Source organism: Ornithorhynchus anatinus, chromosome X3 (genome assembly GCF_004115215.2).
Source record: "Ornithorhynchus anatinus isolate Pmale09 chromosome X3, mOrnAna1.pri.v4, whole genome shotgun sequence".
Taxonomy (NCBI): Eukaryota; Metazoa; Chordata; class Mammalia; order Monotremata; family Ornithorhynchidae; genus Ornithorhynchus; species Ornithorhynchus anatinus.
Genome location: NC_041751.1, coordinates 3,367,241 through 3,391,148, shown reverse-complemented (window position 1 = coordinate 3,391,148; position 23,908 = coordinate 3,367,241). Strand labels below are relative to the sequence as shown.

Genomic DNA, 23,908 nt, shown 5'->3' with positions numbered 1-23,908 from the left:
CTTGGTTGTCCAACTGGCTAGGCATACCTAGCCCTCTCTGTGCATTTTAGCAGACCGTAACCTTTCTTCCTGGCTTTTCCCCTACACTGTCTTTCAGAAGTCCCGACGGAGGTTTTCCGGTCATCTGGCCGATTTGAGGAGGCTGGCGGCCTGCTTCAGGCCTGTTCTAAAACAATGGTGGGCAACTCGAAAGGCCTGACTAGAGCCAGTGAAGGATTAGCCTTCCGACGCTCATCAACATAATTAGCATCACGGCTACTAAAACGCCATTAATAGTATCATTACTGTTAGCATCATCATTATGATAATCATCGTTACTGTTGAACATATTCGTAAGCAGCGTGACCGAGTGAAAGAGCCCGGGCCTGGGAGTCGGAGGACCTGGGTTCTCATCCCAGTTCCGCCACTTGTCTGCTGGGTCACTTTACTTCTCTGCACCTCAGTTAAGTAATCTGTAAAATGGGGATGAAGACTGTGAGCCCCACGTGGGACATGGATTGTGTCTAACCTGATTAGCTTCCATCCACCCCAGCGCTCAGTACAGTGCCCAGGACACAGTAAGTGCTGAACAAATACCAGAAAAAAAACACAGGGCACCAAATGAGGAAATATGAGATAGGGGCGGCGATCAGTTCTGATGCTTCTACGGTACTTGCGCCCATTTGCTCATTTTGATGTATTGCATTCAGTGGGAGTTCAGTAAAAATGATTACTACTATAACTTTAGTAATGGTACATGCAGTCTGCGTATATCTCAGTATCTTCGGCCCCACTTCCATGCATGGAAAGGATCGCACCATCACTAGCATCATCTTTATCAATGAAAGATACGCGTGTTTATTAATGCTATAACTGTTATGATTACTATATATACACACGCCTATACTGAGCTACGTTTTCTGCTCGAAGATGAAACAGCGTGAGCCAACGACGGGGCGCAAAGTGGAACGGAAATCTGCCGGAAATCTCGAAACAATCACGTTCAATTTCCAGATCGGGAAAGATGATGTAAAGCCCAGTATTGTAAATTAAGAGATTTATGCCCTTTTTCCTTTGTCTCAGCTGCCCCTCTGTTGCTATTCTGTTGCACTGTGCTCCCCCGGGCGCTTGGTATAGTCTCTGCACATAGTAAGCTCTTAAAAACTACCCCTGATTGATTGTCCACAAAGAGAAGTTTCCATTTCTAATTCTCATTATGATTTTTAAATCACCATTTATTCTTTGGACATTTTAGCAAGTAGAAATACGTGTGTGTGTGGGGGGGGGGGATGGAGGCGTGGAACAAAAAATAATAAAAACAAAAACCTCCTGATATGCATTTGCTATAGTATAGTCAGTGCCTGAGGGATTACGAGTATTTAGAATTTAATATGTGAGCAATAATCACTTCAATTTCTTCTGTGTGTCTGCTCCTTCAGTGGAAAAGTTATCTGATGGAAAAACAATACCAGACAGCTGATCCAAAGTAGACTTGAAGTCATTCCGAACGTCTCCTGGCTCTCACAGAATAAACCAATCGGCCTGTCTGAAGAGACAGGGCAATGGAGTCGCAGATTGGGGAAGACTATCTTGCTCATTACAGTAGGACTGTACGCTGAGACCGTCACCCGTGAACGGGTCAGGACTGTGTTGATATAACAATCTGCAGAGAGACTAAACATACATTCGGGAATCTTTACAAAATTAAGCAGAGAGCAAACAAAGGAAGCTAGATAAACCCAGAGATCAATTCTGCTTTTGAAAATGAGGTTTGAGAAGAACGGAATTTGGAGCCGTTAGGCTAGTTTGCTGGGAAGCGCAATTGGGTGGATTCATCTGCATCTAGAGGAATGGGAGGCAACTTGGGCAAGTCACTCTACTTCTCGGTGCCCCAGTTCCCTCAGTCTGTGAAAAGGGGACTAAGACTTTGAGCCTCACGTGGCACATGGACTGTGTCCAATTAGATTAGCACGTATCCACCCCGGTGCTGAGTACGGTGCCTGGCACATAGTAAACGCTTAAGAAATACCATTAAAAAAAAGTTTTCTTCAGTCAGAAATGCCGTTTTGTATTCTGCGAGCTCCCTTTCCACTAGCTGAACTGCAGTGCAGAGACGACCTCCACCGGAGGGAACTCCAAACTGGCTTGGGGTGGTGACCTCAAGGGTTTTTTGTTGTTTTATTTTTAATGCTATTTACTCGTTCTTTCATTCAATCACACTGATTGAGCCCTCACTCTGTGCAAAGCACCGTATTAGGTGCTTGGGAGAGCACTGTATTAAGTGCTCGGGAAGCAGCGTGGCTCAGTGGAAAGAACCTGGGCTTCGGAGTCAGAGGTCATGAGTTTGAATCCCGGCTCTGCCACTCGTCAGCTGTGTGACTGTGGGCGAGTCACTTAACTTCCCTGTGCCTCAGTTGCCTCATCTGTCAAATGGGGGTTAACTGTGAGCCTCACGTGGGACAACCCGATTACCCTGTATCTCCCCCAGCGCTTAGAACAGTGCTCTGCACATAGTAAGCGCTTAACAAATTCCAACATTATTATTACAATATAACAAGAAACAGACATATTCCCTGCCACAACGAGCACAGTGTGGCTCAGTGGAAAGTGCCTGGGCTCGGGAGTCAGAGCTCATGGGTTCTGATCCGGGCTGCGCCACTTGTCAACTGTGTGACTCTGGGAAGGTCACTTCACTTCTCTTCGCCTCGGTTACCTCATCTGTAAAATGGGGATTAAGACTGTGAGCCCCATGGGGGACAACCTGATCACTTTGTACCTACCCCAGCGCTTAGAACAGTGTTTGACACATAGTAAGCGTTCAATAAATATCATTTGAAAAAGAAAAAATCCACCCCTGGGCTGAACTGAAGGCAGAGTCGGGCAGCAGAGGGCACAGGTTCTGAGTGTGAATCCTGGTGTGGGACAGCAAGCAGTGCGATGCAGCCTAGCACCAACCGTGGCCTGTCCCCACCCCCTGTCAAGCCCACCCCTTCTCCCTACCCCTTGCCTGAAAAAAGGGACACCAGGAACCCGGGACCCAGATCCGACCCTGACCTCCCTAGCTAGCTTCAAACCATTGCCTAGCGGATAGACCACAGGCCTGGAAGTCAGAAGGACCTGGGTTCTAATCCCCGCTCCACCGCTTGTCTTCTGTGTGACCTGGGGCTAGTCACTTCACTTCTCTGGGCTTCAATTACCTCATTTGTAAAATGGACTGTGAGCCCTGTGTGTGAGCCCATCACTGGGCAGGGAATGGTCGCTATCTGTCGCCCAACTGTACATTCCAAGAGCTTAGTGCAGTGCTCTGCACACAGTGAGCGCTCACTAAATACAATTGTTTGACTGTGGAACGGGGACTGTGTCCAATCTGATTAGTCTGTAACCACCCCAGCGCTTAGAACAGGGCCTGGCGCATAGTAGTAGTAGTAATAATAATGCTATTTGTTAAGTACTTACTCTGTGCTAGCACTGTTCTAAGTGCTGGGGTAGATATATAATCGGTTGTTCCTTGTGGGGCTTACGCTTTTAATCTCCATGTTACAGATGAGGCAACTGAGGCACAGAGAAATTAAGTGACTTGCCCAAAATCACCCAGCAGGCAAGTGACAGAGGATTAGAATCCCGGATCCTTCCGACTCCCCCATTCAATTATTTATTTTGACATTTCATCTTGGCACATCTGACCTACTACTCATCCGATCCCTCTGGCCCGAGTATTTGTGAATATTTTGTATGTTTGTCTTCCCCATCAGATTATAAGCTCCTGAAGGCGGTGAATGAATCTCCTGCTTTGGTTGGACTCTCCCAAACTCTTGGTTCAGTGCACCGCACTCAGTATATACCATCCCCCTTAATGATGGTTTTCCGTCTCCAGTGAGAAGAGAAGAAGAAATGGGCTTAAAAATAATAGAGCATTAATTTCCAGTGTGAAAGTCATAGGGGGAAGGTTCGGGTTTCTCATTTGGAGATCTTTCAGAATAGGAGACAATCTCACCAGCTTGGGATGGCTTAGGTGTGAGTGATCTTGCCACCAAATGGAGGCAAATTCTCAAAACTCCATCACCAGGTTTTGTCATTTTTTTCTACAACCATCCCGCTCTGTCACACTTTTTTCCTCTTAGGGCTTAACTCGGGACTTCATCAGAGAAGGGAGAGAAGCAGGGTGAGGGAGATGAGTTCCGCTTCTTCTCCTGAAGACGACCTTACAGATTTTCATCTACTCCCACTGTGAAAATCAGTAGGCCCTAAAACGCTAGAAGTGAGTTTTCCACGTTGAATGCTTATCATTATAAGCGTGTTTAATGGAAATTTTTGGTAAGGGGTGGGTTGTATTTCTAGCAAGAAATTAGTTTTACAGCTTTTTTCCTCTCCAGATGTGCGTGCGGCTCTCTCTTTCTCTCCTTCCCAGACCCCACCATTGTACAAAGTGTCCCAGGGCCGTGCACGGTAGAAGAGCCAGTGTATCTCTGCTCGTCTTTTTAAGAAGTAAAACCAGAATTGATCGGTACTCTAAAACGAGAAGCACCAGGGCCTAGTGTGAGGAAAAAGCCTAGGAGTCAGAGGATCTGGGTTCTAATCCCGACTCCACCACTTGCCTGCTGAGCGACCTCGGATGTCTTTTTTTTTTTTTTTTTTTGCCGGTACAGTGTTTGTTTAAGCATTTATTATTTTCCAGGGACTGTGCTAAGCACTGGGGAAGATACAAGCTAATCAGGTAGGACACAGTCCCTGTCCCACAAGGACCTCACAGTCTTAATCCCCATTTCACAGATGAGGAGACCGAAGCACAGAGAAGGTAAGTGACAACATCTCAGGGCCTCAGTTTTCTCATCCAATGAAGGATGGGAGGGGAATGGCCACCTGTTGAGTTTATACCTATAAGGACTTTTCAGGCAACCAGTGTTCCACCAGATGATCAGCTAATCTTGCAGTCAAACACAGGCTGTTCTGTCGTGCTCACGGCTCTCCCTGTATCTGTCCAACCACCTTAGACCCTTACATTCCTCTAGGCAGATCATTTTACCAAAGGAGATTCGATCACCTGCTCTTGGGGCCTTATGCTCCCAACCTCTCTCGGAGGAGATCCGGGAAGGAATTCCAAGTGGTCGGTTGCTTTGATTTGACCTGACAATGGTGTGACTCATATTACAGGATGAGCGAATGCTAAAGGAAGGGGGGAGGTGTTTTTCATAAAATTACTCAACTGGAAAATGGGAATAAATCAATGCCTGACGCTCCAAAGCACCTCTGCCCTACAGAACTAACCTAGGACCGCACCACTGAGCAGATGTGATTGTGGATGAGATTCCATAATGTAAAGTAGAACCACAAAGAAAACCCATGAAAATGAGAGGACAAGGACCACTCAGAAGATCATCTTTAAATGTCTTTTTTTTCAACCTGAAAGTTCACTGGCACGCAAAGCACTTCCCAAAATAAACCAAGGTCCACTTAGGAAGTGGCAGAGGGGCTGAGCAGGAGAAGCATTTTTCATTCCCTGAAGAAGGGCGATTAACCAGGATTAGGGAAGGTTTGGGCAAACCAGGATCCTTCACTGGTCTTCCCGTCCCCTGTCTCTCCCTACTCCATTCCTAATACACTCTGCTGGCCAGATCAGTCTTCTAATAAAACAATCAGTCCACTTCCGTCCACTCTTCCAAAACTTTCAGTGATTGCCCATCCACCTCCGCATCAAGCAGGAACTCCTAACCGTCAGCTTTAAAGCGCTCGATCAGCTTGCCCCCTCCTATCTCACCAGTTTCCAATTACAACTCAATCCACAAACATGGCTCCTCTAATGCCAATTTACTCACTTTACCTCAATCTCATCTATCTTCCCACCAGCTCCTCGCCCACATCCTCTCTCTGGCCCGGGAACTTCATACACTGCACAACTGTAAGCGCTCAGTGAATGCCACTGATCTTTGCCGCTACCTTGCAGAAATCCCCGATGGATTGGATGCAAATCTGACAACGCTTGACATCACAAGTTTTCAGATGACCCCTCTTGACAGTCCTCAAATGAAAAGATCCCATCTCTCCTTTTTTAACCAGTTTAAATTCCAAGCATCTTAAGTCAGTTCAGTTCTGATCATCTAAGCTTTATGCCGGGTGGAATTTCTTTCCAGCTCAAGAACGCTTCGTCCCGCTAAAAACGGACAGACTGCAACAATCAGCCTCGGGGACCATGTGCTTCAGGAGGGTGCTGAAGGGATGTTATTTACAAATAAGGGACACCTCATTTATCCAGGAAGATTGTGCTTGTGAAATAGGCTGTACGTGCCTGACTCTACCGTAGTCTCTCAAGTTTTCAGTACAGCGCTCTGCATGGAGATCAATAAATACTATCGATTCATTGCCAGATGTGGCATTGTCTGAAGAAAACGAAAAGGGCAGATCTTTTTTCATGGAGCAAATTCATCTGGTTGTCGATCTCAGTAGCCATTTTTACGGTTGGAGGGTAGCTGGAACGAGGTGGAGGAGGGGCAGTGATCTCTCCTTTGGTAAAAATCGAGAGGTGAGAAATCAAGGGAGGACTGTGTCCTCTAGACTGGAAGCTCGTTGTGGGCAGGGAATGAGTCTACCGACTCTGTTCATTCATTCATTCATTCATTCAATCGTATTTACCGAGCGCTTACCGTGTGCAGTACAGTGCTCTGCACTCAGCGAATGCTCAATAAATATGATCGATTGCACGTGGGGGAGAAAAAGAAAGAAAGAATCCTTGCCCTTGACGGGTTCTCTCCGGAAACAATCAAGGCAGCCTCAGTTTCCTTACCTCACATCCCCTCCTCTCCGGGGCATTTCGACGTTAACCCTCTCCCCACACCCCGTGCAACTAGGAGACCCCAAACTCCTTACTGACCGGTCAGGCTTGGTCTCCTCTGGGGATGACAGAGACGTCCCGTAGCGAGAACTGGGGGTCGCAGAAGTGCTTGGTCCACAGTAAGTTCTGGAAGTGGCGAAAGAGCTGTTGCCGTAGTTGCTATATCTGACGAGGACAGGACAACAGAAAGTGACGGGCAGGGGGAGGAAGACAGAAAGCGCGTCAATCCGTGAGCTAACAGCTGTTCCACGGGACGTGTTCTTTGGCTTTTCCTGGAGAGGCAAAGATTCTCCTCTATAGCAACTCCGACCTCCGCCGTCTACCACGTCTACCGCCTGCCTATTACAGCTACCACTGCCAGTGCCAATAATTGTGATGCTTGCTAAGTGTTGACTCTGTGCCAAGCACTGCGTTAAATGCTGGGGTGGATACAATAGAAGCAGGGTAGACGCAGGTCCTGTCCCACGTGAGGCTCACCCTCTAGTGGGGAGAGAGAACAGTCCGTTCTTTATTTTTTCATGGTATTTGTTAAATGTTTACTAGGAGCCAGGTACTATACTAGGTGCTGGGGTGGATACAAGCTTATCCGTCTGGGCACAGTCCATGCCTCTCGCTGGGGCTCAAAAAAGTAATCCCCATTTTCCAGATGAGGGAACCGAGGCACCGAAGTGAAGCGACTTGCCCAAGGCCACATAGGAGACAAGTGGTGGAGCCGGAATCAGAACCCAGGCCCGTGTTCCATCCGTTAGGCCACGCTGCTTCTCTATTATTGAACCCCCACTCTACAGATGAGGAAACTGAGGCCTCGGAAAGTTAAGTGACTTGCTCAAGGTCACACGCCGGGCAAGTGGCGGAGTCAGGATTAGAACCCGGGCTTCCTGACGCCCAGTCCTGTGTTCATTCCACTAGTCCACTCTGCTTCTCTAACAGTGTTTCCCGCCTTTCAATCCCAACAGGATGACAGGGTGTTGGCTCTGGAGGGGTGAGACAAGGTGCCACCTTCTATCTACCTTGTATGTTGTTTAGCTTACATCTGTCCAGCACTTAGAACCGGTCCTGACACATAGTAACAACTTAGATGCCATAGTAAAATGCCAATTTAACAAATAATATAGTAAAAAAAAAAATAGTCCCAGAGCAAAGGCAACCTGGATCAGCCCTGAGCTGGAGCTGCTCCCCTTCCTCCCTTGGAGACAACTTTGGGACAGCCACACTGGGAATCGTCGGTCTGCCCACTCGGCTGTTTTGCCTGACTTGCAAGTGGTCCTGTTTCTCTGTAGGCAGATATCAAGCAACCGGCCTTGAAACTGTCCCATATTGAGGCCGGCTAATGTTCTTTTCGGTGATTACTGGGACACTGGGTCACTAGCCCCAAATGGTTTGATTTTCCTCCTCCTTTTTGGTAACTTGAGGGCATTGGTGCTGGAGGCAGAGAGAAAAGCAAAATGAGGGATAAGGGGGTCAGAGAGAAGCTTGCATGGTTCAAGTCCCCCAAGATTTGGGGTGTCTGAATCATCAACGAATTCTCAACAGACTGTAAGCTCATCGTGGGCAGGGAATGTGTCTATTTTTATACTGTACTCTGTGAAGTGCACAGTACTTCAGTACTTTATTGGGCACACTAAGTGCTCAGTAAATATCGACTGACTGATCAATGGGAAGTCGTGTGCCCTAATAGAAAGAGCATGGGCCTGGGAGTCAGAAGACCTGGGTTCCAATCCCGGCTCTGTCGCTCATCTGCTATGTGACTTTAGGTAAGTCATTTCATATCTCTGTGCCTCAATCACCTCATCTGGAAAATGTGGATTAAGCCCCACGTGGGACATGGGACTTGGCCCACCCTGATGATTTTATGTCTACCCCGGCACTTAGTACAGTGCCTGGCATATAGTAAGCACTTAAATACCATTAAAAAAAACCCTCATCAGTGGTATTTATTGAGTGCTTACTGGGTGCAGAGCACTGTATAACACAGTATGCAGTCGTATTCCCTTCCCACAAGGAGGTTAGAGGAGGATGTGGTGGGAAGAAGGGGAAAAGACAGACCAACCAGTTCAGCTGATCTTTTTTATTTTGGGATGGGGGAGGGCATTATCTGTCTCCTTTCCTACAGACTTCCTGGATCCACCTCTGGAAATCTGGAGTCTTCCAGGGCACACGGACAACCAAACCAAAACGCAGAACATTGTTCAGTGCCTTGAATGGTGACCCATCCCCTTGGAATTCTTTTATTGGAAAAAAAAAAAAAATGGGAGGAAAAAAGGAAACAACTCAAAACACTTTTCAAATAGCACAAGCCATAACCCGGAGATTTATTAACTGGTCTGAAACTTAATAATCGGCCGTTAGGAAAGCAACTCAGAGGCAGAAAGATTGATGTGGACAGTATTCAATCCGAATGCAATGAAGAAAAATGGCAGTATTCCCCAGTCATCATTAAGACATAGATTTAAGTGATTTGCTAATGTTTTTGTTATCAGTGAAAAGCATCCAAATTCTTTGCCAGGAAAACATGAAGCATTTTATTTCCCTTCTCCTTCCATAAGTATTAGTTCAGGTGCCAGTTCATGTGAAAAAGGAAACTGTAAGGCATGGTTGAAGAGGTATCTCTCCAGAAATACAGTCCTAGTATTAATAATCATAATAATAGTTATGGCATTTGTTAAGCACGTAAGACTGTGAGCCATATTTCAGCCAGATTTCATTTAGGGCCAGCTTGCTCCTTGGCCTCCAAAGCCTGCTTATAGTCCTGGCTCTGCCACTTATCTGCTGTGTGACCTTGGGTGAGTCACTTCACTTCTCTGGACCTCAGTTACCTCATGTGGAATAGGTCTGACTGTGGGACAGGGACTGTCCTACCCCATTTCCTTGTATTCCCCCACAACGCTTAGAACAGTGCCTGGCACATAATAAGCACTTAGATAACACAATTACTGTTATTAATGTATAGACACAACAATCCACTATGGAGGCCCACATCACTTGGGCACATTCATGTTCCACCCCAGGACACCGGGAGTCACCCTAATACCTTGTCTCCTCTGGCTACCTCCCCCGCTCTCTCTTCCTGATCCTTGCATCTTCACCCCAACACCCCGCCTCTTAACCCAACAGCCCGAGTCCAAACAGAGGACAGGGGTCTGTGGGGCGCTCACCGGTCCCCCAAGATGTCCACTTCTAATCGTGTAATTCCTGAACCAATCAGGAGTCCCACACAAGACATATATACCCGGTCCCATTTTGTCTCCATGACCCCATCTGTAGTATTCAAATATTGGCTAAGTTGAATCGGGACTAAATACACGGGTTCCATTGGATTGAACCACCTAATTGAACGGTGATGACTTCTTTCCCTATCTGCGCATATTTCTCTATGAAACTGAAATTCCTCCTCAAAAAAAAAAGACAAAATGTGGGAGCTGGGTAAAATTGAAAGAGCTCCCAAGATCAAAAACTTAAAATCCACTCCACCGAGTTCCGGCTGGACATGAGTTTTGACAATCAAGATACCCACACAACCATATTGAATACTTTCAAGCGCACAGTCTAAGTGTAGACTTATCCCCGCCGCTACCCAAGGTTTCTGTATATACAACTGAGCGGTGCCATAATGCCATTTCCTCTCAGACAGTAAAACTCCATTAGCAGGCCATTATTGACTTCATTTAGGCCAAAGAGCGAATTTCAAATTGCAATCCCTTGGGCTGCATTGAAACAGCCCTCAAGAGGGGTCTGGAACCATTCAGCATCATGATAGAGATAATACAAACCCCTAAGGACACAAATGACCCAAAGTCTCTTCATTAAAAGAAACGTTTCCAAGTTAGCCCCTCTGAATCCTAGGTCTCCAAGCCACTGTTGTAAAATTCTGCCTGCTTCCCCTGAACCTACTTAAACAAGAACAAAAACAGTGGCGTGGATGAACTGAGAGTACCATGAACAGACCCATGATTTTCTTTTGGAATTCTATTTTTAAAGTGTTCATTCTGTGCCCAGCACCGTATTAAGCACTGGGGTAGATACAAGATAATCAGGACCCATATTGGGCACACAGTCTGAGTAGGAAGGAGAACGGGTGCTGAATCCCCATTTTGCAGATGAGGGAACTGAGGCACAGAGAAGTTAAGTGACTTGCTCAAAGTCATGCTGCAGACAAGTGGCAGAGCTGGGATTAGAGTATGAAAAAATAAAATCTCATCACACATTTGAGAGAATCTTAAAAACCCATTCTATTGTGTTGAAGTTGCAACTTTGTTGTCAAGCTGGCTCTTGAAAATGTGGTACAATTCCCAAAGCTTCATTACAAATCACTGCCGTATGAGAGTGGCTATTTGTGGAATAAAGATGATTACAGCTAGTGACACAGCTCATGAGCAAAGGTCATGTTTTCTAATGAGAAAAATACCCACTTCATTACAAGCACCCACACAAAACCAAATCTTAGGATTTGGAAGTATCATCTTTGAACTTGAATACACACACACCTGTTAACAGAAAAAGAGACAAAAAGGAGAGAAAAACAAAGGTCACCTACCTATTAGAAGAGAAAGACCGGAAATTATAAGGATCAGAGTCGGAGCACTTGTTCGAGGGAAGAGGATCGGACGGACTGTTGGGGGAAGAAAGATACTGTCATCAGGAAGATGATATCTTCGAGGTTCTATCAGTCAACTGATGTTATTTATTGTGTGCAGGGCAGAGGTGACACACTGTTGACAATCCTCCCATTATGGACAGCTGAATTCGGCTAATTATGTCAATGCAAAAGGCGCCCAAGCAATGAGCCTGGGCAAGGTAAATGCCCCCTTGTCCAGTGAGCCGCAAAAGATCCGTCTACCCCAAAGGCTAATGAAATGAGAACCCAAATCTACCTGTTTTCCTTTTTGGCTTCTGCTTCCTTGTCCTTCACGCTTAAAGGAGACTCCTCAAAATCATAGGAGAAGAGATGAAATGGACTGTGGGGTATGTAAGGCAATTTTTCCACGGTGGGGGATGCTTTGGGAGCACCGGAAGCCGTCCCGAGGCACTGTGACGAGCTGAGAGAGGCGGGCGCAGGCGAGGAGGGTGACGATGAGTGAAGAGCCCCGGGAGGATGAGGGACTGAAGCGGGAGAGGGGTTGCACGGTGGACTCTCGGCTCTCGAGCGGGAAGGACGAGAAACCGCACTGGACGAAGATGCCGCACTTTGGAAGCTGCTTCCGCTTCTGGCTTGCTCAGCCTCTGAGGCAGAGTGGACCTCACTGCAGGAAAAGGTACAGTGGAGAGGGAAGAGAGGCGGAGACGGGGAGAAGGAACAACAAGGGAAGGAAAGAAAAGATACCATTTGGAAAAGCCAGCGCAAACGCTTCGGGCAAAGGAATCTTGGCATCCCAAGTATCCTGATCAGAGCTAGCCCTGGAGAAATGTTCTGATTTTTGCTTAGAACTCTTAGTTTTCTCAACACCTCAATCAATAGGATTTACTGAGCACCTCCCAAGTCCCAAACACTGAATTAAACACCCCCGAGAGAAAAAAAAGCCAGACTCCCCACCACCCCCCGCCATTCCCTGCCTTCAGGGAGTTAATAGTGTAATCGGTGAGAGAGACTAAAGATAATTTATAAATAATGGGAGCAGGCAGGAGTAAAAACTATCTCAGGATGGATGCCTGAAAGAATTGTCCAAGAAATGTTTAGCCTGGCCTGTCAGCCAACCAGTCTGTGCTATTGGATAAATATTTGCCAGAGATGAGCGGGGTTTTGTCTTGGAGGTCTCGGCTATCCCTTTACCAACCAAAGTGCTCCCAAGGATAACTCACGTGACTTGTATTTGAGGGACCCCAGTGGCAGGGGTGGGGAGGGGGAATCCTGCATCGAGGGGTGTCCTAAGGAGGTATCCTAACCATCTTTACCCTCCCCAGCTGTGGGACAGAACCTGGGTAACAGCCGGGCATGTGGCCTAGTTCCATGTCAGCACAGTTTCTTAACCTGAATACCTCTGTCGGCTCACTTTTTATTTCCTGTGATCCAAAATACTTGTTTCCATTATCATATAATAATGTTGGTATTTGTTAAGCGCTTACTATGTGCCCAGCACTGTTCTAAGCGCTGGGGGTAGACACAGGGTCATCAGGTTGTCCCACGTGAGGCTCACAGTTCATCCCTATTTTACAGATGAGGTAACTGAGGCACAGAGAAGTGAAGTGACTTGCCCACAGTCACACAGCTGCCAAGTGGCAGAGCCGGGATTCGAACCCATGATCTCTGACCCCCAAGCCCCGGCTCTTTCCACGGAGCCATGCTGCTTCTCATATGCCTTCTGGGGACAGATGCTATGATGTTATTGATGCCTGTTTACTTGTCTTGATATCTCTCTCCCCTCTTCTTGACTGAGAGTCCGTTGTGGGCAGGGATCGTCTCTCTTTGCTGCCGAATTGTACTTTCCAAACTTTTAGTACAGTGCTCTGCACAGAGTTAAGTGCTCAGTAAATACGATTGAATGAACGAATGAAAATCTTCACCCTCGTTTCTTCTGCTTATTATTATTCGGGGAAATCCTTATTCAGGAAATCCTTAAAAGGATGGAGTTCAGGAAGAGAAATCCATAAGTATATTTCGATCAATCAATGGTATTCATTAAGCACTCACTCTGTTTTGAAAATCAAACGGCCCTTGCTCAAGCGATCAAAAAATAGCCCCGTGAAGAGGTCGAAAAGGTTACCTCAGAGAAGTCCCCAAATCCCCTCTGGTGGGTCAATCTAACCCCTACAGGGCCTGGTGATTCATTCATTCATTAAATCGTATTTATTAAGCATTTAATGTGTGAAAAGCACTGTACTAAGTTCTTGGGAGAGTACAATATAACAGTAAAGACTTATTCCCTGCCCACAACGAGCTTACAGTCTAGAGGGGGAGACAGCGATCAGGTGACTAAGGCCAGCTCCTCTCACAACTTGGAAAAAAAAAAACCTTGTTGGGCAAATGAGGCATGCTTCTGAGTTTAATATCAGTGTTCAATCATTTTTCCATTTCTCAGAGGAGCGTTCAATCTGTTAAGGAACGTGCCAGGCCGGACGACCGACCGGACGGTAGCGGGGTGATGAAACGTGCCGACGCATTCTTACGAACCTGGCCAATGAAATCTCCTCTCAATCTTCCCATGGACTGCTTCGACTCGGGAAGTGAAAAAAGCCAACAAGAGAACGGACTGAAACATCAGGCAAGAGCTCGTGGTGGTGAGGTTGATTAGTGCTGAAGCTTAGAGGGGGAGAGGGAGCGAGGGAGATACGAAAGCAAGGTACCTGTCTTCGACCTGGCTAGTGGCCTCATCTTCTCTCTCATCCTCTGAATTGGGTTCTGTGATGGGCTGCTCCTCTTCTTCCTCAAACCTCCCCTCCTCTCTGAGACCAAGCAGGACAAGAGGCAGGCAGGCGGAACAGAGAAAGACAAGTTGGGAAGAAAGTTTGAGAGGAATCCTCTCCCTGAAAGCCCCCGGCCAACGAAGAGAGGGAATTAGGAGAGGCAAAAAGGCAGAATTTGCTAAAGTATCATGGGAGAAAATTGGACTTCATCTGTTAGTATAGAAGAGAAAAGGTCGGCCTCAGAGAAGCAGCGTGGCCTAGTGGATAGAACATGGACCTGGGAGTCAGAAGGACCTGGGTTCTGATTAGAGAGATGGCCTGATGTGGCTTTTTCTACTTCCTTGCCTACTGGTGAGGTGTTGAATAGAATAACAGTGTTGCAAGGTGGCGTTCAGCTTAATGTTGTTCACGAGATCGTTGGTTCTGTATAGAACATCCCTAGTACAAGCTGGGACATTGCCTTGATTTTCTTCAGCGGCATCGCCGGTCTAGAGCGTTGGGTTGGCTCTACAGAGAAGGTCACGGACATCTACATTTCTCCTTGGATGTGTGCTCCTAGGGCGTAGTCATCGGCAGAGAGCGACAAAATAATGACCACCTCTAGGGTTTTTTTCTTTTTTAATGGTATTTCCTTAGTGCTTAATATGTACCGGGCACTGTACTAATCACTGGGATGGTACAAAATAATCAGGTTGGACGCAGTTCACGTCCTACTTGGGGCTCACAGCTTGGGAGTCAGAGGTCATGGGATCTAATTCCCCTTGTCAGTTGTGTGACTTTGGGCAAGTCACTTCACTTCTCTGTGCTTCCGTTACCTCATCTATAAAATGGGGATTAAGACTGTGAGCCCCACGGAGGACAACCTGATTACCTTGTAACCCCACCCAGTGCTTAGAACAGTGTTTGGCTGTAAGTGTTTAACAAATACCATTATTATTAACTCACAGAAGCAGCTACAGGTGCAGCACTGAAGCTTCTGCACCACCAGCTCTAACTACTTTCCACTTCACTCTCTCCTCCTCGGAATCTAACGGTTATTTCCGTAACCTGGAATGTTAGGATTGTAGCAGTGGCATCACTCAGATCCGGCTGGTACTGCATTCGGAAATGGGAATTCTACTCCTTAGCCTCATGCCCTGGACCCGAGTATAACAGACTCTCGGCATCGAATCTATTTATTGCCATTGTTCTTGTCTGTCTCCCCCGATTGGATGTAAGCCCGTCAAGGGGCAGGGACTGTCTCTATCTGTTACCGATTTGTACATTCTAAGCGCCTAGTACAGTGCTCTGCACACAGTAAGCGCTCAATAAATACTATTGAATGAGTGAATCTAGGGGACACATGAAGTCTACTTCTGAAGACACCACTTCATTTGTCTCTTTTTTATAAGCATTTGCAGAATGATCTTCTCAAGCTCTGCCTTCCTCAAGATCACTTCTCCTGACCATTTCTGCCCCAGCTCTCCCTCATTTCAGCATCATCTCCCGCTTCCCCCACTTCACTTATCCCTTTGATCGCATGCCCTAATCCCCTGCAATTATCATCTGCACCCCATCTCCCTCCACTCTCAGCTCCTCTCTTCCTGGTCAGATTTCCCCACTTCATCCCCACCTTCTCTCAATCCTCTGATCGAGTCTCCCCTAATTCCTGGGCTCCAGTACCACCGGATCTCCGGAATACGTCTTCCCCAAACCGCTGCCGTGAGGAGCAAGTGGCTGTGAGTTTGTGCGCATGTGTGTACGTCTGAATGAGTCTATGTCTGTGAATGTATGTGAGGTGTCCTTTAGCGAGAAGGTACGAGATGGTGCGGCTGTGTGTGTGGGTATGAGTCATGGAAATATGATTCATGTGACAGAAATGACTGTAGGTCTGTAAGCATGTGCATTAACTTTAATATCTATCCTCCCAGTAAATCCAGTTTTAACTCATCCAGTCTTGAGTGAACATTCCCCAAAGTTTTAAAGGAAAAACAAACCTTTTGCAATTAGCTCCACATTGACTGCCATGCCCCATTAGCTTTAAAAGATCCAGTATGAAATCAGAAAGATGCCAATTACAGCTTTCAAATGGTAAAAACCAAATTCAGAACAACTGATGCGTTTAATTTCAACTTGAAAATGGATCACTCCTAGCCACTTTGACTAAAGGGCAAAAAATACTTTAAAAAGATGATTATCAGCCAGGGAAACGAGCAGACATCTAATAGGGATCAGTTGTTGCTCTGCTGTTTCCATAGAGAGAACCCAAAGTTAGACAGGAAAGAATTTATCATCCTTTGAAAGTATGTGTATGTTTAGAGAGGCCTATAAAGTTCAGTTTATGGACACTGACTCCAACAGGGAAACTGAACAGAAACTACTAAACCTAACAGTAATGGATTATTTGGTCTTTTTTTTAATCTAAAATCTGAACCTTCCGCATACTGCTGCTTCTCGTGTCAACATTAAAGGTCTCTTTAGGTAATGAAACACGAGCCCCGAGTATATAAAGATCAAGAGGGGGGAAAAAGACAAAGAGGCCAGGCTGCGATTCATACGGATATAAAAGGCCAATCAATATGACATCAATTAGGGACAGTAATTCAACCGTAGATATCAGGGTTCCTCTGCGTTTCCTTTTATTGGATTCCTATTATTTTCTTCCTTTCACGCAGCTTCTACCTAAGCTGTAAATATTAATTAATTGAATCAGAGTCTTCATCCTGAGCTTAGGAGAAACCACAAGGCAACAGGATTCCACTTCTTCTAAACCCCAAATAGCACTAAACAGAGAAGAGGAGCCAAAATGCATCAGTGGGGAATCATGGGCTTTAAATTCACACTTGAGGAGGTTTGAACTTCCTGCAACTTTTTTTTTTTTTTTTGAAGCTATTTGTTAAGCGTTTAATATGTGCTTAAGTTACTTATTCAGAAATTACTTATTTATTCATGTTAATGTCTGTCTCCCCCTCTAGACTGTAAACTTGTCACGGGCAGGGAATGTGCCTGCTAATTCGGTTGTATTGTACTCTCCCAGGGGCTTAGTACAGTGCTCTGCACATAGTAAGTGTTCAATCAATATCATTGCTTGATTGACTGATATGTTTCGAGCTCTGTTCTAAGCACTGTGGTAGATAAGTTCATTGTGGGCAAGGAATGTGTCTGCTTATTTTCATATTACAATAATAATAATAAAATATTTGTTAAGTGCTTACTATGTGCCAAGCACTGTTCTAAGCCCTGGGGTAGATACAAGGTAATCAGGTTGTCCCACTGGAACTCAAAGTCTTAATTCCCATTTTACAGATGAGGTAACTGAGACAGAGAAGTTAAGACACTTGCCCAAGGTCACACAGCAGACAAATGACAGAGCCGGGATTAGAACCCACATCCTCTGACTCCCGAGCCCGTGCTCTCACCATTAAGACATACATATTGTACTCTCCCAAGTGCTTAGTACAATGCTTTGCACACATTAAGTGCTCAATTAATACGATCGAATGAAGGAATGAATGAAGCATCAGGTAGGTCGGACGCAGTCACTGTCCCACGTGGAACTCACACTCTTAATCCCTATTTTTGCAGACGAGGGGGTGACGGAGGCACAGAGAAGTGAAGTGACGCGCCCAAGGTCGACCAGCAGACAAGTGGCAGAGCCAGGATTAGAACCCAGGTCCTTCTGACTCCCAGGACCAGGCTCTAATCCACTAGGCCATGCTGCTTCTGCAATTCTGTGACTTCCCTGCGAGAAACGCAATCCCTCTGTTAAACAGCGTCATCCTCCAACCCAGAGTGGGATACTCAGCAAGAAGAGCTTAGGTTTTACGCCCCTTTCCAGGACCTACATAATCAACGCATTCCTTCAGGTCAATTTTCTGGTGTGCAATGGGATCTGGTCTCAGATTGTTTGCACTCAATCCAAAATCCAGCAAATTCCTACTTGGAACTCTGTTCCCCCTGGAATGAAGCTAATGGTCAGACCATTCTTGCTTTTGTGGAAGGAGCAGGGGCCTGGGAGTCCGAAGGCCTGTGTTCTAATCCTGACTCCACCACTCCGTCTGCAGTGTGACCTTGGGCAAATCGCTTCATGTCTCTGGGCCTCAGTTACCTCATCTATAAGATGGGGATTAAGACTGAAAGCCCCATGTGAGACATGGACCGTGTCCAACCCGATTAGCTCGTATCTAGAGAAGCAGCGTGGCTCAGTGGAAAGAGCCCGGGCTTGGGAGTCGGCGGTCATGGGTTCGAATCCCGGCCCTGCCCCTTGTCAGCCGTGTGACTGTGGGCGAGTCACTTCACTTCTCTGGGCCTCATTTACCTCGTCTGTAAAATGGGGATTGACTGTGAGCCTCACGTGGGACAACCTGATGACCCTGTGTCTACCCCAGCGCTTAGAACAGTGCTCTGCACATAGTAAGCGCTTAACAAATTCCAGCATTATTATCTACACCAGCGTTTAGAACAGTGCCTGACACATAGTAAGCACTTAAATACCATAAAAAAAAGCCAATTTATGACTTGTGCCTGAGGGTTTTCATGCACTTCTGCTCTAACAGATGATCTCATTACACGATTTGGATGTAACATGGTGGGAAAGGAGGGGAACATTCTTCCCATTCATTCAATTCAATTGTATTTAATGAGCACTTCCTGTGTGCAGAGCGCTGTACTAGGCACTTGGAAAGTACAATTCGGCAACAGATAGAGACAGTCCTTACCCAACCGCGGGCTCACAGTCTAGAACAAGAGTGACCTACCAACTGGTGCAAGAAAATTTAGGGTCTGAAGCAATAGTTTTTGGACACACAAAAATGTAGCAGTTTGTATCAAAAAATGTCTCTGTTCTATCGTACTTTCCTAAGTGCTTAGTACAAATGCTCGGCACACAGTAAGTGCTCAGTAAATATGACTTAAAAAAAAAAAAAAGTAGTAGCTTGGAATTATCTAACCCCTAACCCATTAATTTCCACTGAATCAACGGTTACTGTAATGAAATTTTCCCATGACACAAGGCTCTTCAAGACTACAACACCTGCATTATAAGAGAACTCCCTGGATGAATAATTACTACTAAAGCATTTATTAAGCATTTAACATGTGCTAATTGCTGGGGTTGAAATTATGAGATCCGACACAGTCCCTGCCCCACATGGGGCTCACATTCTATAATAATAATTATGGCATTTGTTAAGCGCTTACTATGTGCCCAGCACTGTACTAAGCGCTGGGGTAGATACGAGGTAACCAGGTTGTCCCACGTGGGGCTCACGGTCTTCATCCCCATTTTTACAGATGCGGTAACTGAGGCACAGAGAAGTTAAAGGACCTGCCCAAAGCCACCCAGCTGACAAGTGGTGGAGTCAGGATTAGAACTCATGACCTCTGACTCCCAAGCCCATGCTCTTTCCACTAAGCCACGCCGCTTCCAGATAACCAGAGCAGAGCAGGACTCCATAAACAGTTTATATTATATATTTGAGCAATTGGTTTTCATTTCATATCATTCTTTATTTCTCAGGCATTTAGCATTGTTCAGGAGTGGATGCCTATTCCATTAATGGTCCCTTTAAAGAGTTCAAATGCACCCCCTTTCTGAACTATTTTCTTTCTCACCACGGATTTCCTTTGAAGGTTTTATGGTGTTTCCCTTGCTCATGTTTTGGCTCAAAGATGAGGTGGTAGCCAAACAAATAAAATCAGCCACGAAGCCCTTCGACTGAGCTAATCGGAGAGGACACAGCAGAAACAGTGAATCCGTGTTTTACTGCTCTCTGAGAGGCGGCAAAATGCATTGGCTTTGGCCATGAGGAATTCATTCATTCATCCGAACGCATTTATGTAGTGCTTACTGAGTGCAAAGCACTGTACTAAGCGCTTGGGAGAGTACGATATAACAACAGACACAGTCCGTGCCCACAGTGAGCTCACAGTTTAGAGGGGGAGGCGGACAGAGATATAAATAGACAGGTTTTGTTAACTCTTTTAAGATAAAACGAAGGCGGGACTGCATTCTAAGCATGTCTGAATAGAGCACATCCAAGGAGAGATCAAAAAAAAAAACAACTAAACAACAAACCAAGAAAAACTTCAGATCCCTTTGATTTCTGAACAGTGCAAAAATGTCCTGCTCTGTTTGGAATCAATCAATCAATTCCATTCATTGACCACTTATTATGTGCAGAGCACTGTACTAAGCATTTGGGAGAATAAGGAAAAACAGAGTTGGTAGACACTTTTTTTTTTTTTTTTAAAAAAAAGGTATTTGTTAAGCACTTACTATGTGCCAGGAACTGTTCTGAGGGCTTGGGCAGATACAAGCAAATCAGGTCAGACAGCAACCATGTTCCACACGGGGCTCACGGTATTAATCCCAGTTTTACGGACGAGGTAACTGAGGCCCAGAGAAGTGAAGTAACTTCACAGACTTTCAAGGTTCTAGACTCTTCTCATTGTCTTAGCACAGGAGTTAGAGCTCGGAATGTCACAGAACAGGGAGACTCCCGTTTTTTAAATCCCTGGAGCTGATAGGACATCGCACCTGGTATTCATTTGGAGAGGACTGTAAGTTGAGTTAATAAGGCCAGCCAACTCACATCAGGCACGCATCTGCCAAGTTCAAGGTCTGCAAGGAACTGTATACGACCATCTTCCTTATTTTTAAAGGGTCAGGTTTTCTCCACAGATGTCGGGCAGGTGACCCGGCTGTGAAAGAGCTCCATTTCCCTTCTTCCTTCTTCCCCCTCCACCTCATTCTCCCACCTCTCTGAAGGGAGAGAGTCCTACTGACACCTGGGGTTTCTCCCAGGCCACAAGGAACGGGATCCTTCAACACTTAAAGGGAAATGACATCAATCTTGCCCCATCAAGCAGCGTATTTTCAGAAACACAATGTTTTCCAACCGGGAGACTATGAGAAAAAGGAGGAAAATGCACGTACCCTCTATGAAAGGGGCAAAAGTGAGCTAGAAAGTAATCAAGGGGAGGCTGTGAAATAATGCCCAACAGGGACCCACCTAATTGATGCCCAAAGAATTCAGCATTTTGTCCAAATGCTCTTTTAATGCCAACATACTCGTCGTACCTCGATGTCGCCTGTCTCACTCCCAGGCTCTCACTTACGTCCTGGCTCTGGTCTGGAATACCCTCCCTCTTCATATCTGACAAGACAATTACTCTCCCCACCTTCAAAGCCTCTCTGAAGGCACATCTCCTCCAAGAGGCCTTCCCTGACTAAGCCTTCATTTCCTTCTCTCTCACTCCCTTCTACATCACCCTGACTGACTCCCTTTATCCACAACTCCCCCTGCCCCCCCTCCCCAGCCCCATAGCACTTATATCCATATCCGTCATTTGTTTATTTATATTAATGTCTGTCTTCCCATCTAGACTGTAGGCTCCTTGTGGGCAGGGATGGTGTCTATTATAGGGTTGGAGAAAACAAAGACAGCAGGTACCACTCCAGGTCCTGGGGCTTCCAAGCGGTTAGTTACAGCTCTCTGCACACAGTAAGAGCTCAGTAAATCTTCATCGGCCTCCAGCAGGAAGAGTCGTAGGTGTGCCGTTGATTAGAGGCACGAGTTTGCTCTACAGGTCTGGGGACAACAAAGAGAAGCAGCGTGGCCTAGCGGGTAGAGTCCGGGAGTCGGAAGGACCTGGGTTCTAATCCCGGCTCCTCCACTTGTCTGCTGTGTGACCTTGGGCAAGTCATTTAGATTCTCTGGGCTCCAGTTACCTCATCTGTAAAATGAGGATTAAGACTGTGAGCCCCGTGCGGGACAGGGACTGCATCCGACCTGATAACCTAGTATCTACCCCAGTGCTGAGAACAGTGTCTGGCACATGGTACGAACTTAACAACAATTACCATCATCCTGATCAACTTGTAGCTACCCCAGCATTAAAAGCAGTGCCTGGCGGCATATAATAAGCTAACAATCATTCTTATTATCATCATCATTAAAGAGCACAGGTGGCTCCCCGGCTCCCGGGGCTTACTTGGTGCTGAGGCCGTCCCCTTGCGGCTCTCGGCTGAGGACGAAGTTGGGGGTCGGCGGGGCGCAGGGGCTGGCCGGAGCCGAGGCCGGGCTCTTCACGTTCTGGACCGAGTGTCTCCGGCTTCTCCTGCGCTCCAAGCCCCGGCGCTCGTTGGAGCCGAGGCTGGCCCGGCGCCGGTCCTTCCGCCCGCTGGGGGGTGGCTCCGCGCCCTCGTCGCCATCCTCGTGCCGCAAGGTCGCCTGAAAGCAGGGGCCAAAGCTCAGTCCTCCGCCCACCCCGTCCACTGCTTCTCCGGGGGCCCGGGACGTTTAACGGGGGCCCCCCCCCCCCCTCAAACGGGGTGTCCGAGTGACTAGAGCCCAGGCCTAGGACTCAGAAGGATCTGGGTCCTAAACCTGGCTGGGTCCCTTTTCTGCTGGGTGACCTGGGCAAGTCACTTCGCTTCTCTGGGTCTCATCTGTAAAACGGGGATGAAATCTTTTTTAAAACGATTATATTATGGCTTTTTTAAGCGCTTAATATGTGCCCAGTACTGTTCTAAGCGCTGGGGTAGATACGAGGTAATCAGGTTGTCCCACCTGGGGCTCACAGTCTTAATCCCCATTTTACAGATGAGGTAACTGAGGCACAGAGAAGTTAAGTGGCTGCTTGCCCAAGGTCACGCAGCAGACAAGTGACGGAGCCGGGATTAGAACCCACAGACTATGACTCCCAAGCCCGGGCTCTTTCCACTCAAATGCGACAGGAACTGTGTCTGATCCGATAATCTTGATTATCTGGAGGAGCAGAGTGGCCTAGTGGGAAGAACACAGGCCTAGGAGTCAGAGGTCCTGGGTTCTAATTGCAGCTCTGCCACTTGTCAGCTGGGTGATCTTGGGCAATCACTTAATGTCTCTCAACCTCAGTTGTCTCATCTGCAAAATGGAGATTCAAAGCCTGTTCTCCCTCCCACTTAGTCCCATGGGGACCCGATCACCTCGACTCTACCCCAGAGCATAGTACAGAGCCTGACACATGGCAAGCGCTTAAGAAAGACCACAGTTATAATCATCTTGAATCTACTCCGGTCCTTAGTGCAGAGCTTGGCCCATAGTAAGGGCTTAAGGAGTTTCAAAATCGTTATCGATTACTGGAAGACCGATTCGGAATTAGGTGTCAGAAAGGAATTCTAGTGCCCGAAAAACCCGGCTCCTCTCCAGGCCAAAATGAAATGCTTTTGTGGAACAAGCATACGATCATGGACGTTTGGAATCTCGTGCTCACAAAGGCATCTACGGCGTGAACTACCAGATGGCTTTCTTCCTGAAATAGATAACCACCCTTCACCTTGGTTACAAGCCCCTTCCTCTCCCCCCTGCCACGCTGCCTTTGAAGTTTGCACAAGCTGTAAGATGCATAAAACAGGGCACGTTACGTTACCTCATACAAGTTAAATTGCTCGACCAAGTCCAAGTCTGTTCCTTTCTTGGTTAAGTGTCTCTGAGAAATAGCTTCAATGCCCAACTCCTCCAGACAGTCCACCACGTCGTAGAAGGCATCTTGATCCAGCAGGCCTGAGAGCGTCTGACAGAGACGAAGACAAGACAGCGGGGATGAACGGTTTCAAGGACTTCCGCGACGCTTTGCGAGCTGTCACGGCCACGGCGCTGATCCACCCTGAACCATCGGGTCCAAGTGGCAGCGGTAACGAAGCACGAGCCATTGCCTTTGATTAAAGAGACTGGCTTGAGAGGGCCGGAGCCTAAGTGAAACTCTAGGCAAAATCCTGTTTCGATCAGCGGGAAGCGGAGG

At 46.8% G+C, this 23,908-nt stretch overlaps 1 protein-coding gene across 4 annotated transcripts in view; it reads right to left on the bottom strand.

Moving 5' to 3' along the window:
- FHOD3 (formin homology 2 domain containing 3) overlaps window positions 1-23,908 on the bottom strand; it is a 297,727-nt gene that overhangs the window by 76,592 nt on the left and 197,227 nt on the right. For all 4 annotated transcript variants that reach the window (XM_029054069.1, XM_029054068.1, XM_029054071.1 and 1 more), the window contains exons 9-14: window positions 23,537-23,680; window positions 22,118-22,356; window positions 14,084-14,182; window positions 11,677-12,045; window positions 11,340-11,414; window positions 6,845-6,970 (exon numbers count right to left, since the gene is read on the bottom strand). In XM_029054069.1, the coding sequence (XP_028909902.1) occupies window positions 6,845-6,970; window positions 11,340-11,414; window positions 11,677-12,045; window positions 14,084-14,182; window positions 22,118-22,356; window positions 23,537-23,680 (1,052 nt within the window). The remainder of the gene's footprint in view (window positions 1-6,844; window positions 6,971-11,339; window positions 11,415-11,676; window positions 12,046-14,083; window positions 14,183-22,117; window positions 22,357-23,536; window positions 23,681-23,908) is intronic.